The sequence below is a fragment of the Scyliorhinus canicula genome, chromosome 14, assembly GCF_902713615.1.
Source record: "Scyliorhinus canicula chromosome 14, sScyCan1.1, whole genome shotgun sequence".
NCBI lineage: Eukaryota > Metazoa > Chordata > Chondrichthyes > Carcharhiniformes > Scyliorhinidae > Scyliorhinus > Scyliorhinus canicula.
Genome location: NC_052159.1, coordinates 122,957,241 through 122,973,187, shown reverse-complemented (window position 1 = coordinate 122,973,187; position 15,947 = coordinate 122,957,241). Strand labels below are relative to the sequence as shown.

Sequence of the window (15,947 nt, the reverse complement as noted above, 5' to 3'; positions counted from 1 at the left end):
AGGGGTGGTATAAGGTGACTCTATCTTACGCTGTAATGATGTTTGAATATTTGTAAACTGCTAGTCAGTCCTGGAGAAAATATATCTTCATACATCCTCACTGTGTGTTGCCTTAATTCAGACAAAACTTTGCCCATAATGTACGAAAAAGATAAAGCACATGAAGGATACAGTCCAACAATAGTTCAACCATCAGTACTTGGATTTATGAACCTACTAGATGGGTTCAAGCAGTGATAATTATTTATCTAAATCCTGAGCTTTGCAGCATTAAAAGTATAAAGGCGCGATTCTCCGGAAAGATTTCTAAGTAGGGCGGCACGGTGGCATAGTGGTTAGCATTGCTGCCTCACAGCTCCAGGGACCCGTGTTCAAGCTCAGCCTCGAATGACATCTGTGTGGAGTTTGTACTTTCTCCCCGTGTCTGCGTGGGTTTCCGCCGGGTGTTCCAGTTTCCACCCACAATCCAAAGAAGACAGGCCCCAAGATTCAGCAATGGAGACCTGGAGAGGCTCCTCAATGCAGTGGAGGCCAGGAGGGATGTCCTGTTTCCCCGGGGGTCCCGGAGAGTCAACCACAGGGATGAGGTGGCAGTGGCCGTAAACTCGAGGAGTGTGACCAGGAGGACTGCCCTCCAGTGTTGTAAGACGGTCAACAGCCGGGCAGCGTGGGTGAGTTGACACCAACGTTCAAGTTCTGCGGTTGGGAAAAGAAACATTGTAGCTATGATGATCGGTATCTTAAAACTGTTCTCAAAGTAATAAAATGAATTGAAAAAAATAAGGCAGAGGCAAAAATTAATTAGATATTTACTAAAAATATTAAAATAGTATTAAAATCATATTGTCACCTAAATCAAATAAATGTAGAGAATTATTTCTCTATATACCTTTTCTGTTATCAGCATGAGGTTTTATCCACCTCCGAAGCATTTCTCTTACAATAGTCTAATCCAGGACGTCATCATTTTACAAAGCAGGTGCTCACAGAAATCTGCTTCGTTTTGCAGGCATACAAGCAACCTCAGAGCAGGGCAAGGATGGTGCTGACAGGTCTGTGACGGTTACCGTGGCCATGAATTTCTCTTTTGGGATCCTTCGAGGCTGGAGGGGGATTGGAAGTCTGGTTTTATCAGTTTGCTAGATGGCTTGCACGTGGCTCAGAATAATGCCAACCGTTTGGGTTCCATTCCCGTTCTGCCTCTTCGTCTTGCCCCAGAAAATGGAAGACAATGGCAATCCATTGTCAAAAACTACCAACAAAAGCTTCTCAGGATGAAGCATCAGCAAACAACGACTGAAGGCCCTGCCTTTAGACAGAGAACGCGTGGATCAACGAGACTCATCGGATTATATAGGGCTCATAGGACGGTCCCTAATGTTACTCACCATTGGCCTTTTGGCCAATTCATTGGCCACCAGTCAACCAATCGAACCAAGTCGCACCAATCTTTCGGGTACAGAAAAGTCTGACTTCCTTCCTAAGGCAAGCACAGTGTTCTCTTTTGTCATTTTTGAGTTCCTCACTTCCCTTGCTTGCCTTAAAAATATATGTCCATTAAATATCAATGGATCAAAATGATAACAGCAAAAATAAAGAAAGGAGAAATAAAGGAACCAACAGGAAAGGCCCTTAAAGTAGTATATAGATTTCCAATGTCATAGGCAGGTTGAATTTCTTGACGCAAGTTAATCCAGTGTTTATTTACGCAGTAATCTTCCTGTCTTTTGCAAGACTGCCTTGGCTATTTTCCAAGCCATGCAGTGTTCTGCCTTTTGGGTTTCTGTTGTGCATCAAGTAGACTTGCTTTATGCTTCAATGACAAACGTCATCCTTGTGAATAGGTCTCAAACCAGTCTTTTTGTGGATTCCGTTTTTACGAAATTTTGCTGCTGTGTCATAAATGATTGAACTCAGCGACTTGCAAGCTTCATCAATATCAGCATTGGAATTTCATGATAAGCCTTTAGTGGGAAGCAGCCATTCGAATGCCAATGCAAAGTGCAGGTATTTACCATAATTTCTTGTGCTAAAGATGTTGATATATAGTGGGCCGCAGTATTGGGAGCTGTGAAACTTTTGGGGTTGCACCTTCACTTTGGTGCTGATAAGGGAGTGTCCAGTGTCACAACCTGCACTGTTGTGGTTGTGGAGAAAGCTGAGCAGACCAGGTCTTTTACTGATAATAAGGTCAGGTTTGTGCCAGTGACCAGGGGCGGGATTCTCCGTCAGCGAGATCCTCCACTTTGCTGGCAGTGCACTCGTGTCCGCAGGTTTTCCAACCTTGGTGGGGTGCCCACAATTTCCCCCATTGGTCGGCTGCCAGAACAGAGGGTCCTGTTGCCGGTTTGGGGGGGGGGGGGGGCAACCCGTCCTAGATCTTGATGACACTATAGTACCTTGTGGCAACGTTTGCCCTGAAAAAAAGCATTGATGATGCATAGTTTAGCTCAAGCCATTACACGTTGTCTTTTAACTTGCCCACCCGATGATGACTGAGGCTTGTTGGCCATGAATCGCAGATTAATAATTTCTTGCCATTTGGAATATGCCTCAGGAAATCATGTAGAGAATGATAGAATTGATCTGTGTCTGATCCCAAGATTTTTAAATAATTAATTTATGGGCTGTGGGTGTCACTGGCTAGACCAGCATTTATTGCCCATCCCTAGTTGCCCTTCAGAAGGTGGTGGTGAGCTGCCTTCTTGAACTGCTGCAGTCCCGGAGGTACATCCACAGTGCTGTTCGGGAAAGATTTCCAGGATTTTGACCCAGTGACAATTACGGAACAACAATATATTCCCAGGTATTGCTGCTTCACACGTTAGAACAGGTCGTTATTTCAAGGCAGAAAATGTTAGGTGTGTTAAAAGCATCAAGGTAGACAAATCCCCAGGGCTAGATAGAACACTACAGCGCAGTACGGGCCCTTCGGCCCTCGATGTTGCGCCGACCTGTGAAACCATCTGAAGCCTATCTGACCTATACTATTCCATTTTCATCCATATGTCTATCCAGTGACCACTTAAATGCCCTTAAAGTTGGCGAGTCTACTACTGTTGCAGGCAGGGCGTTCCACACCCCTACTACTCTCTGAGTAAAGAAACTGCCTCTGACATCTGTCCTATATCTATCACCCCTCAATTTAAAGCTATGTCCCCTCGTGTTGGTCATCACCATCCAAGGAAAAAGACTCTCACTGTCCACCCTATCTAACCCTCTGACCATCTTATATGTCTCTATTAAGTCACCTCTTAGCCTTCTCCTCTCTAACGAAAACAACCTCAAGTCCCTGAGCCTTTCCTCGTAAGACCTTCCCTCCATACCAGGCAACATCCTTCCTATAATGTGGTGACCAGAACTGCACGCAGTACTCCAGGTGCGGCCGCACCAGAGTTATGTACAGCTGCAGCATGACCTTGTGGCTCCGAAACTCAATCCCCCTGCTGATAAAGGCTAGCACACCATATGCCTTCTTAACAGCCCTATTAACCTGGGTGGCAACTTTCAGGGATTTATGTACCTGGATGCCGAGATCTCTCTGTTCATCTACACTACCAAGAATCTTGCCATTAGCCCAGTACTCTGCATTCCTGTTACTCCTTCCAAAGTGAACCACCTCACACTTTTCCGCATTAAATTCCATCTGCCACCTCTCAGCCCAGCTCTGCAGCTTAACTATGTCCCTCTGTATCAGATTATTGGGGGAGACAAAATATGAAACCGCTGGATCTCTGACAGAAATCTTTGTGTTCTGGTTGGCCACAGGTGAGATCCTAGAGGATTCATAAAATAGAATTTACAGTGCAGAAGGAGGCCATGCGGCACAACGGGTTTGCACCGGCCTTTGGAACGAGCACCCTACCTAAGCCCAAACCTCCACCCTATCCCCGTAACCTCACCTAACCTTTTCTTTTTGGACATGAAGGGCAATCCACCTAACCTGCACATCTTTGGACTGTGGGAGGAAACCGGAGCACCCAGAGGAAACCCACGCAGTCACGGGGAAAACGTGCAAACTTCGCACAGACAGAGAGCCAAGCCGGGAATTGAACCTGGGACCTCGGAGCTGTGAAACAACTGTGCTAACCACTGTGCTACCGTGCTGCCCTAGGTTAGCCAATGTTGTACCGTTATTTAAGAAGGGTATCAAATCTCCTCTCATTGCCTTTTCTCCAAGAAAAAACATCCTAACATCTCCAGTCTTTTTCACAACGGAAGTTCCTCACTCCTTTCTGCAATCATTTCTGTACTCTTTCTTTTTTTTTTAATAAACAATTTTATTGAGGTAGTTTTTGGCTTTATAAACAGTTACAGACATCATCAGAAATAAAGCAAAAAAGGCAAAAATGTGTAAACATCCACGTACTTTCAATACTTCCATCGTAACATATTGCACAAGCCCGCTCCCCTCCCACCGGTACTACCCGCCATATTTTCCCTCCTACTCTACTCTACCCCCCACCCCCCTGCTGACGCTCACTCTCCCGCAAAGAAGTCAATAAATGGTTGCCACCTCCGGGTGAACCCCTGCACAGATCCCCTCAAGGCGAACTTAATTTTTTCCATCCCCAGGAAACTCGACATGTCCGCAAGCCACCACTCAGTCTTCGGGGGCTTTGAGTCCCTCCACGCCAATAATATTCGTCGCCGGGCTATCAGGGAAGCAAAGGCCAGCACATCGGCCTCTTTCTCCCCCTGGACGCCCGGGTCTTCCGAAACCCCAAAAATTGCCACCCCTGGACTCATCACCACCCTTGTTTTTAGCACCTGGGACATGACCCCCGCAAATCCCTCCCAGTACCCCCTCAGCTCAGGGCATGCCCAAATCATGTGAACATGGTTCGCTGGTCCTCCCGCGCACCTAGCGCATTTGTCCTCTATCCCGAAAAATTTGCTCATCCGAGCCACCGTCATATGGGCCCGGTGAACGACCTTAAATTGGATCAGCCCGAGCCTAGCACATGTCGCGGTCGAGTTTACCCTACTCAGGGCCTCTGCCCACAGCCCATCCTCCATTTCCCCGCCTATCTCCTCCTCCCATTTAAATTTCAGTTCCTCTGTCTGGGACCCTTCCTCCCTCATGAGCACCTTATATATACCCGAGACTCTGCCCTCCCCTTCTTCCCTCCTAGAGACTATTCTGTCGAGGATCCCCATTGGCGGGAGGCGCGGGAAAGATGGGACCTGCCTACGAACAAAGTCCCGCAACTGTAAGTATCTAAAATCATTTCCCCTTACCAACCCAAATTTCTCCTCCAAGCTCCTCAAACTCACGAAGCTCCCTTCCAGGAACATATCACCCACCCTTCCCGCCCCTGCTCGCCGCCATACTCGGAACCCCCCATCCATACTGCCGGGGGCAAACCGATGGTTGTCGCAGATTGGCGCCCAGACAGACGCCCCCATCTCCCCCACATGCCTCCTCCACTGGCCCCATATCCGCAGGGTCGCCACCACTACCGGGCTGGTGGTGTACTTGGCCGGCGGCAGCGGTAGAGGAGCCGTGACCAGGGCTTCCAAACTGGAGCCCCTGCACGAAGCCGCCTCCACCCGCTCCCAAATAGACCCCGTACCCACCATCCACTTCCTTATCATAGCGATGTTGGCCGCCCAGTAATAATTGACCAGACTCGGCAAAGCCAGCCCTCCCTCTCTGCGGTTCCTCTCCAACATCGCCTTCTTCACCCGCGGATACTTTCCCGCCCAGACAAAGCTCATGATCAGCCCGTTAACTCTTTTGAAGAAGGACTGTGGGATAAAGATCGGGAGGCACTGAAAAATAAACAAAAATCGAGGGAGGATTGTCATCTTTACAGTCTGTACCCTCCCTGCCAGCGACAGCGGGAGTGCATCCCATCTCCGAAACTCTCCCTTCATTTGCTCCACCACCCTGGCCAAATTTAACTTATGCAGCCTGCCCCAGTCTCGTGCCACCTGGATTCCCAAATACCGGAAATTTTCCTCAACTAGCCTAAACGGTAGCCCTCTCAATCTGTTCTCCTGGCCCCTTGCCTGGACCACAAACATAGAACATAGAACAGTACAGCACAGAACAGGCCCTTCGGCCCTCAATGTTGTGCCGAGCCATGATCACCCTACTCAAACTCACGTATCCACCCTATACCCGTAACCCAACAACCCCCCCTTAACCTTACTTTTATTAGGACACTACGGGCAATTTAGCATGGCCAATCCACCTAAGCCGCATATCTTTGGACTGTGGGAGGAAACCGGAGCACCCGGAGGAAACCCACGCACACAGGGGGAGGACGTGCAGACTCCACACAGACAGTGACCCAGCCGGGAATCGAACCTGGGACCCTGGAGCTGTGAAGCATTTATGCTAACCACCATGCTACCCTGCTGCCCCTAACATTTCACTCTTGACCGTATTTAATTTGTATCCTGAGAACTGGCCGAACTCCCTCAGCATTCCCAGTTTCTGTACTCTTTCTAATACCTTCTCACCCTTCCTGAGGTGGAACATCGTAAACACGATGCCATACTCCAGCTGAGGTCAAACTAGTTTCTGATACAAGTTCAACATAACTTCCTTGGTCTTGTACTCTATGTCCCTATTAATAAAGCCAAGGACACTGTCTGCTTCAATAACCATGCTCACACCCGCCCTGCCACCTTCAGTGCTTATGGACCGAAAAACCCTAGTCCTTCTGCTCCTGCACCCCCTTTAGAGTTGTACCCTTTAATTTATAGTGAGCACAGTTCAACAGCCTTGTTGTGCTCCACTTGGTGTCGGGTCAAGGCCGTTGAATCGCGCAAGAGGCCTCTCGCGAGATTTGCAACACGCAAAGCATCTCGTGAGAATCAACGGAATCTTGAGACATGTCGCAATCTGGACCTCACTCTCGCTGGGCGAGATCCAGATCTGCATATTTAAGTAACAATTAGGCTAATTTAAATATGTATTCGCCGGATTCTTCAAGTGCTCAGGATTCACTTGGCAACCTGTACGGCATTTAGTACTGGTTCACACAAATGTGGACAAGGTGTTACGGCAGCTGGGGGGATTTCCCAGACCATTGGAGATACCCGGGTGGATGGACATTGGGCAGAGTGGCACCTTGGCACTGCCACCTGGACACCTTGGCAGTGCCAAGGTGCCCTCGTGCCAGGTTGGCACTGCCAAGGATCAGGCCATTAAAGCGGTTGAGGGGGATATGAAGGGGCTTCTTAAAGGTTGGGGATGGTGAAAGGCAGTGGGGTGAAAAGAGCGGTGGGGGCCCTAAGTGACGCCATAGCCTGTGCAGATAGCCGAGACAGCACCTCCTTTTCAAATTTAAACTCTCCTCCTGTCTTAATTACCTCCTCTGTCACCATGCCCTGGGTAGCATCTTCTTCCTTGGTAGAGCCAAACACAAACTGTACATTTGTGCAGAGATATGGGGAACACCAGGGGCTGGTTTAGCACAGTGGGCTAAACAGCTGGTTTGTAATGCAGAACAATGCCAGCAGCGCGGGTTCAATTATCATAGCGGCCTCCCAGAACAGACGCCGGAATGTGGCGACTAGGGGCTTTGCATAGTAACTTCATTGAAGTCTACTTGTGACAATAAGCGATTATTATATTATTATCAGAAGACAAGAGAATGGCATTCATATAATTTGGAGAACTGGTGCAGAAACAATGGGCCAAATGACTTCCTTCAGCACTTTAAGAATTCCATGATTATGTGAAAAGTGCAGATGATGTTGACCGTGTCTCTGTCAGATCCAAGACATTGAGAGATGAGACATTCAGAGGTTGCTCCTAGTGGTTCAGTCAATCTGTTGCTGACTGTGAAGCCTACCTCGCCAAGCTTTTTTGCCATGTCAGTTGAAGGTGTAGTTGGCCTCGCACATTGAGCCTGTGTTTGCTAATCTGGTTTCCTGGACAGCAGCAATGTCAACATCAAATTTGAGTAGCCCATGGTTTTTTTTTAGATATGTTTTATTGGGTTTTCGAACATAGTATATTGGCAGGTGTACACAAAGGGAAAAAAATGCGAAGATAATACAAACAAGATAAAAACAACAACGCTATACAGTTAGCAAAATCACGTAAATAACAAGTAAAGAAAAACAAGAGACAATTGCAGTATACCTGTATATATGTCTTGTGTATTCTTCCATTTTTTTTATACAGAGAGAGTACATATATCACTAGTAATACAAAATGGATCTGGGTGGGGAGGGGTGGGGGGCTTCTCCCGGTCGGTTTTCACTGTTGTTATTGCGAGTTTGCCTGTGCTTCGGCCGTTCGTCGTTTCTTCTTCCTGTACTTTCTCACTCTCTGTTGCTGTGTTTGTCATGGTCGTTGTCATTTCCTTTGCTCTCCTTCCAGTTCGTTGTTCCCTCGTCTTCTCTCCCCCCCCCCCCCCCCCCCCCCCCCCCCCCGGTTCCACTCTATTCTTTGTCTCCTGTCTTTCCTTCTTTTCCCCCCTCTCCCTCCCTGCCGTTCATCTATCTTTTCTATTGATTTTGCCCACCCCCTCTTGCACTGCTCCCCACACCACCGGGCCTTTCCCTCTTTCCTTCTCTATTTTCATGTTTTGGCTACTTTACCCTGGCCCTTGGCTACTTGATTATTTATCAACCTGTTCGTTGGCAACAAACAGGTCCCGGAACAGTTGGGTGAATGGCGAATGGCTCCCATGTTCTGAAGAGGCCATCGTCCGACCCTCGGATGGCGAATTTGATTTTCTCCATTTGGAGAGATTCTGATAGGTCGGACAGCCAGTCTGCAGCTTTGGGTGGTGCTGCTGACCGCCAGCCGAGCAGGATTCTATGGCGGGCGATCAGGGAGGCAAAGGCAAGGGCGTCCGCCCTCCTCCCCATGAATAGATCTGGCTGGTCTGATACCCCCGAAGACCGCCACTTTCGGGAATGGCTCCACCCTCATCCCCACCACTTTGGACATTGCCTCGAAGAAGGCAAGTACCCAGTGAGTCTGGGGCAAGACCAAAACATGTAGGCGTGTTTGGCCGGGCCCCCTTGGCATCGGTCACATCTGTCCTCCACCTCCGGGAAGAACCTACTCATTCAGGTTCATATTAGGTAGGCTCTATGTACCATCTTTAATTGCGTTAGGTTGAGTCTTGTGCATGGTGAGGTGGAGTTGACCCTATGCAGTGCTTCACTCCAGAATCCCCACCCTATTTCAAGCCCTAATTCTTCCTCCTGTTTCGTCCTTTTTGTGTTTAGTACAGTGTCGGCCCTCTCTACCAGTCGTTCGTACATCTCGCTACAGTTTCCTTTACCCAGAATGTTTGCGTCAAGTAATTCCTCTAGTAGTGTCTGTTGTGGTGGTCGTGGGTACGTCCTTGTCTCCTTCCGTAGGAAGTTTTTAAGCTGCAGGTACCTTAGTTTGTTGCCTCTAGCTAACTGAAATCTCTCCGTCAATTAATCCATTGTTGTGACCCTGCCATCGGTGTACAGGTCCCTAACTCTCAGTGTCCCCGTCTCTCCCCCCCCCCCCCCCCCCCCCCCCCCCCATCCCCTCTCCACGTTTTAAAGGTGGCGTCAGTCAGCGCTGGTGTGAACCTATTGCAGATGGGTGCTTTGTTGGACATTTTGGTCAGGTTGAATTGCTACCGTAGTTGGTTCCCAATCTGGAGGGTGGCTACCACCACTGGGCTGCTGGAGTGGTTTTTAGGTGGGGATGGGAGTGCGGCTGTGGCGAGGGCCTGGATCGAGGATCCCCTGCAGGAGGCTGCCCCTCCCCTTTGTGGGTACACCGGAAAGATCTCGATTTTGCTCATGTTGATATTGTAGCCCGAGAAGGCACCAAACTCTTTCAGGAGCGCGATAATTCCTTCCATGCTGCTTTGTGGATCCGAGGTGTGGAGGAGCAGGTCACCCGCATAGAGCGGGACACTGTGCTCTCTGCCTCCCCTTTGGATCCCCCTCCAGTTTTTTGCCGTTCTGAGTGCGATCACTAGTGGTTCGGTCGCTCGGGCGAACAGCAGTGCGGAGAGAGGGCATCCCTGCCTGGTGCCCCTGTGCAGCTGGAAGTACTGGGAGTTTATGTGGTTTGTCCGTATGCTCGCCATGGGAGTGTTGTATAGGAGCTTCATCCAGGAGGTGAACCCTGATCCGAGCCTGAACCGCTCCAGTACCTCTGAAGTACTGCCACTCGACTCTGTCAAAGGCCTTTTCTGCATCCAGGGAGACGATCACCTCTGGTGTTCTCTCCCTGGATTGGGTCATTATCACGTTCAGCAGGCGCCTGATGTTCGATGTTAGCTGTCTACCTTTGACAAAGCCCGTTTGATCTTCTGCGACCATCTCTGGTACGCAATCTTCCAGCCTTTTGGCTAGGATTTTGGCCAATATTTTGGAGTCTACGTTTAGTAGTGAGATGCGTCTGTATGACCCAAGTTCTGTTGGGTCTTTGTCTTTCTTGGGTATTAGCGAGATTGACATCTGTGTTAGTGTAGGGGGCAGTGTGCCCCAAACCAGCGAATCTGTGAACAGATGGCCAGTGCTGTCGCAAATGTTTTGTAGAAGTCCGCCGGGAACCCGTACGATCCCAGCGCCTTCGCCGCCTGCATGGAGCAAATACTCTCCATGATCTCTCCCAGTGCTGGTAGTGCTTCCAAACCTCTTCTTTTTTCTGTATTCCTCCACAATTGGCATGTCCAGTCCATCGAGGATCCGTTTCAGCCCCGATTCCCCTGCTGGGGTACAGCCCTCAGTAAAAGGCCTCAAAGATTTTGGTGACTTTTTCTGCTTCTGTTTCTAATGTGTCTCTGTTGTTCCTGATTTATGTGATCTCTCCAGTAGCTGCCTGCTTTCTCAGCTGGTGTGCGAGCAGGCGGCTGGCTTTGTCTCCAAGGTCATATAGGGTCCCCCAAGCTTGGCGGAATTGGTGCACTGCCTTCCTCGTGGAGAGCAGATCAAAGTCCATTTGTAGCTTTTGCCTCTCCGCCAGGAGCTCTACGGTCGGGGACTCGGAATATTTAGGGTCTACCTGCAGTATGGAGTCGACGAGCTTCTGCCTAGCCATCCTTTCCTCCTTCTCTCTTCGCGCTTTGAAGGCGATAATATTCCCTCTAATAACGGCCTTTAGTGCCTCCCAGAGCGTGGAGGGTGAGACCTCCCTATTATACTCTGCTGTGGCCTTTCGCTGAAAGCCTTGTCGGCTAATAGGGCAGTGTCCAATCTCTATGTGGGGTGTTGGGCCCTGCCCGTCTCCAACCTCACATCCATATAATGTGGAGCATAGTATTACAATTGCGGAGTATTCTGTTTTGATCAGCCCTGGAAGCGCCATTTTCCCCATCACAAAGAAGTCGATCCTGCTGTATATGTTGTGTACTGGGGAGAAGAAGGACAACTGCTTCTCCCCTGGGTGGGTGAACCTGCAAGGGTCCACCACCCCCATCTGCTCCATGAACTACCGGAGTTCCTTTGCCATGTTTGAGGTCTTCCCTGTTTGGGGGTTTGACCTGTCTGTCCTTGGGTCCCATACACAGTTAAATTACCCCCCCCCCCCTTGATTAGTTGGTACGTTGCTATGTCGCGGATTTCTGCCATGGTCTTTTTAATGAATTTTGTGTCTTCCCAGTTGGGAGCGAACACGTTAACGAGTACTACCGGTGCCCCATCCAGGGCCCAGCTAACCATGACGTACCATCTCCCTGGGTCCATAACCATCTTTGTCACCTTAAACATCATCCTCTTATAGTGCCACCCCCCTGTCTCTCGTCTTTCCCCCCCCCCCCCCCCCCCCCCCCTCCGCTCCTGCGGGATTAACCATACTTATCTGTTGGACACACCCCTGCGCTCTGGGGTTTCCCTTTGTTAGGGGGCCATCCAAGATGGCCGCTGTCACTGCTCTCCCCATGCGGTTGGGCCCCTGCACTCCGGGGTGTCCCTTTGTCCAGGGGGCACCCAATATGGCCGCCCACTGTGCATCCACCACGTGGGTAGGCCCCTGCACTCCAGGGTCTCCCTTCGCCCAGAAACCGTGCTGGGTGGTTGCTGGCAGTGCTTCCTTGCTCCGGGCTCCTGGTTGTGGCCCTTTGTAGCCTCATTGCTGCTCTCTTTCCTCCCCTCCGCTGATCCCTCCCTTCCCCCCTCCCTTATTCCCCTCTCCCATTATCCCCTCTTTTGTCCCCCTTTCCCCCGCTCCTATCCCCGTTTGTTCCCCTGTCCTTGTGTGGGGTTTCCCCCGCCCCACCCGGCCTGGCGTTTTCCCCCCCTGTTGGAGATGCCGCAAGGCCCTGCTCTCCTCTGTACCCTCAGCGCTAGCTTTCCTGCTATTATGGCGACCCACCTCCCAGGAGTAACTGTCTCACTTATCCCTTGCCCATCTCTGTGGTCACTGCCCGTTCTTTCCCCGTCTTACCCTGCACACCTCTCACTTGCCACTTCACTTCCCCTTATCTGCTGCGCTCGTTCTTTCGTACTAGGCCGCGGTTTCCCACCTGAAGCGATCCCTCGGGTAGTGGTTTGCTTTTTGTCGTTTAGGATGTGTTTTGCTGGGGGGGGGAGCGGGGAAGAAGGTGAGGTGCTGCCTCACCTCTTTCCCCCCTCGTCAGCCTGTTGCATATAAAAGATAGGAGCAGGAGGAGGCCTTTTTCTCTTTGCCAGTGGCTTCTTATTTCTTCCCCTGCTGTCGGTGTTCCAGCCCGCATCCCTCGACAAACTTGTTTGCCTCGGCGGGAGCTGTGAAGAAATGTTCTTTGCTTTGATGTGTAACCCAGAGTTTTGCTGAGGACAGAATACCGAAGTGTACACCGTTCTTACACAGGGCTGCTTTTGCCCTGTTTAACTCAGCTTATTTCCTAGCCAGGTCCGCCCCAATGTCTTGGTATATCCTAATACTATGTCCTCCCCAGTGGCAGTTCTTGGTGTGCATGGCCCAGCGCAGGATTCTTTCCCGGTCTTGGTACCGGTACATTTTGCCTATTACTCTTTGCCCTCGGTTGGTCCCCGGCTTTGGTTTTCAGGCACAGCGACCGGTGTGCCCTGTTCATTTCTGATGGGGTGGAGAAAGTTTCCCTCCCCACTCGGTTGCCCAGAATTTCGGCCACGTGTACCGGCAGTAGGCCCACAATCTGTACGTTTTGCCTTCTCGAGCGGTTCTCTTGGTCTTCCATTTTTCCCTTCAGGCTCCCCTGTGTCACGACCAACCTCGCCACCTTCTTTTCCAGTGCCATGATCCGATCACTCTTGTCAGTCCTTTTCCAACTCTTTGATGGTCACCTCTTGGGCTTCAATCTCTTCTCTGCTCTGCTCAGGACGAGCTGTATTTGAGCCAGGGTCTTGGCCACCGCTGCCTTCACCGCGGCTTCAATGTCCGCTTTTACCTCTGCTTTCATCTCTTGCTGATGCTCCCTCAGCACCTCGGTGAAGGATGTCTTCCAGATCCCCCCTGGTATAAGGGAATTTGCTCCTGTCTGTCCTGCTCTTTTCGGCGAAACCTCTGCTCCGCCACCTCGTGCACCGGTTGGCTCGTTTGAGTGTGGGCGCCCCTGGCCACTTCTGCTCTTAGCGTCTGTTCTGCCTCTAGATAGGTTTTCTTCGGGCATTTTTGCTTCTAATCCCTCAGTTTCTTCCTTCCTCTGTCCTATTAAGGTTGGGGAATGGATTGCTGCATCTTTTTAGCAAATTATGTTGAAAAGTGGCTGTTTTTCGGGTTTACGGGAGGAGAGCCACCTAACGTATGACTGCTCAGCACATCGTCATCACCGGAAGTCGAGTAGCTCATGGTTAATCAGTGACATCTTGCATACATTTGCGGTGGGATGCGAGTTATTGTCCATGCCAAGGCATTCCAGCTTCCAAGCTGGAAAATCTCCCCCTTTTTACATGCTGCATATCCTAGGCCAGTATTTTTCAAACTTTTTTTTTCCAGGGACCCATTTTTGCCAACTGGCCAACCTTCAGGCCCCACGCCGGCCGACCTTCGCGACCCACCATTTTCTCTTACCTTGTTTGCTGCTGACAAAATGGAGGAATCGCAATCGCGCCCAAAGCACATGATGGCGACGTTCAGGGGCCGTGACCTGCTCTCTGCCTCCCTCAGGCAGGAAGATTACATGGAATTTTTTTTTAAATCTTCTGCGTCTCCAATTGCGCAAATTCGTGGTCTACAACCGCAGCAGCTGGCTTTTATATTCAATTTTTATTTGCTTTTTGTAAATTGTAACAATGTTGTTGCACGGCACGTTTAATCAAAGAGACCAAAGCCAATGTCATCGTCAGACTGTTCAGATTCTTCCTGTTCCTTCTCTTCCTTTTTCTCTTCAGCAGCAATAGGGGCAGAGGTGTTTACAACTGCTGCAGCAGCTGGGGCACTGCAACCAGCAGCAACGTTGCAGATCTGACTATTGACATCAATATTAGCCAATGCCTTGGCAAACAGACGAGGCCAGAAAGGCTCAATGGTCACACCAGGCAGCACGGTGGCCTAGTGGTTAGCACAACCGCCTCACGGCGCTGAGGTCCCAGGTTCGATCCCGGCTCTGGGTCACTGTCCGTGTGGAGTTTGCACATTCTCCCCGTGTCTGCGTGGGTTTCGTCCCACAACCCAAAAATGTGCAGAGTAGGTGGATTGGACACGCTAAATTGCCCCTTAATTGGAAAAAATAATTGGGTAATCTAAATTTTAAAAAAATAAATAAAAAATGGTCACACCAGCTATTTTAATCAGGGCATTGAGTTTGTCTTCGGTGACAGTGGCCTCGTCGTTGTGCAGGATGAGCGTGCTGTATATACAGGCGAGTTCCGAGGTGGAGGCCATGGCCCTGGATCACTGCGGGTTGGTCCAATGGTGCTAGTCGCCGGGGGGGGGGAAACTCGGCCTAAGCTTCGTTCAGAAGAACCGAGCGCTTCCAAACCGGGCAGAGCAAGCAGCAGCTGGCTGTTAACTATGCCAGCTGCGAGGGGCCTTTTCTTCATATAAAAAAAAATGCGGTCGCACTGCGCATGCGTGCCTGCTCAACAGTGCGCATGCGCAGACTTGTCCAGCATCTGAACCCCGAACCGAACCCCCCCCCCCCCCCCCCCCCCCCCCCCCCCGCCTTCGCTTGACCTCGTTGACTAATATCCAAAGGATATCAGCATTAAAATCTGAGGCCTAGTCGGTTGGAGTTGCCGGAAGGTGCTTGCTTAAAGGAAACACAAACCACCTAATGGGACACCACAGATTATGTTGGATTTACTCTCTTAATCTTTAACACTCAATGTTGTTGTTAATGATAAAGACACCATCCAGCAGGATCTGCATCACTGAAGATGGAGATATGAATAAAAAAGAATACAACCAATAGGAAATCTCCTATTGACGTGATTCCAGTCATGAATTTCATTGCCCAGGTGGGCCAGCCCATGACCTCTCCCCTGGCAAAAGCCAACAAAACCCAACCTGATTACTTGATAAAGTCCCCACCTCAGCACTAGCCCTCTCAATACACTCAACAATGAAACTCCCTCAATACATCTACACCTCAGCACTAAACCTCCTCACCACAGCATAAAAGCCCCCAATAAATCCCTCTCCTCAGCACTAAACCCCCTCAATAAAAAGCGGATGGAGTAGGGATGGTATTGTAGTGCCGACAGCAGTGAGTGTCAAGGAGCAGAGTCCAGTAACACAGATGAGGTGTGGGGTGTACGCACGAGAAGCTGCACTGCAGCCGGGGGGCGGGGATGTTTGGCAGTTGGCTGGCGGCGGTCCTGGACCTGGGTTCTAGGAAGAGGGAAAAGGCTACCAGTCTAGTGTGGCCTCGGGATGCGCAAAGTCTGAGTGACATGTTGCTGTGTGAGGAATGTCTTAATTTGGTTTGCTGCTGAGATGGGAGCTTTATTGAAGGGGTTAAATTGTTGAGGTGAAGGCTTTCTTAGAGGTTTTTAGTGCTGTGGTGAGAATCTATTGCCACTGACAATATGGTACAATAATATAGATCAAATCTAAATTAATTTTAAAAAACTATTTA

General features: G+C 50.0%; 2 protein-coding genes across 4 annotated transcripts in view; one reads left to right on the top strand and one right to left on the bottom strand.

Annotated features, from left to right (window-relative positions):
* The window catches only part of gpr180 (G protein-coupled receptor 180), a 227,780-nt gene that overhangs the window by 198,044 nt on the left and 13,789 nt on the right, over nt 1-15,947 (top strand). Inside the window, exon 8 of one of the 3 annotated variants that reach the window (XR_005463122.1) lies at nt 1,845-2,007. The exons of 1 other annotated variant lie outside the window; for it this stretch is intronic. Coding sequence is in view for 1 of the 2 variants with exons in the window: in XM_038817740.1 (XP_038673668.1) it covers nt 1,010-1,060 (51 nt within the window). In the remaining variant the exon portion in view is untranslated. Of the gene's footprint in view, nt 1-1,009; nt 1,486-1,844; nt 2,008-15,947 lie in introns of those variants that run through there. One more of the 3 variants, XM_038817740.1, reaches the window with a different exon arrangement.
* LOC119977123 (60S acidic ribosomal protein P1-like) lies at nt 14,180-14,752 on the bottom strand. Its single transcript, XM_038817743.1, has 2 exons — nt 14,682-14,752; nt 14,180-14,363 (listed from the first exon to the last, which is right to left on the bottom strand). Exons 1-2 carry the CDS (start codon nt 14,750-14,752, stop codon nt 14,180-14,182), a joined length of 255 nt encoding a protein of 84 aa, XP_038673671.1.

Coding starts and splice junctions, on each gene's coding strand:
- LOC119977123 (XM_038817743.1), bottom strand. CDS start 14,752: ATGGCCTCCACCTCGGAACTCGCCTGTATATACAGCACGCTCATCCTG. Junction 14,364..14,681: donor AACGACGAGGCCACTGTCAC/CGAAGACAAACT, acceptor TCTGTTTGCCAA/GGCATTGGCTAATATTGATG.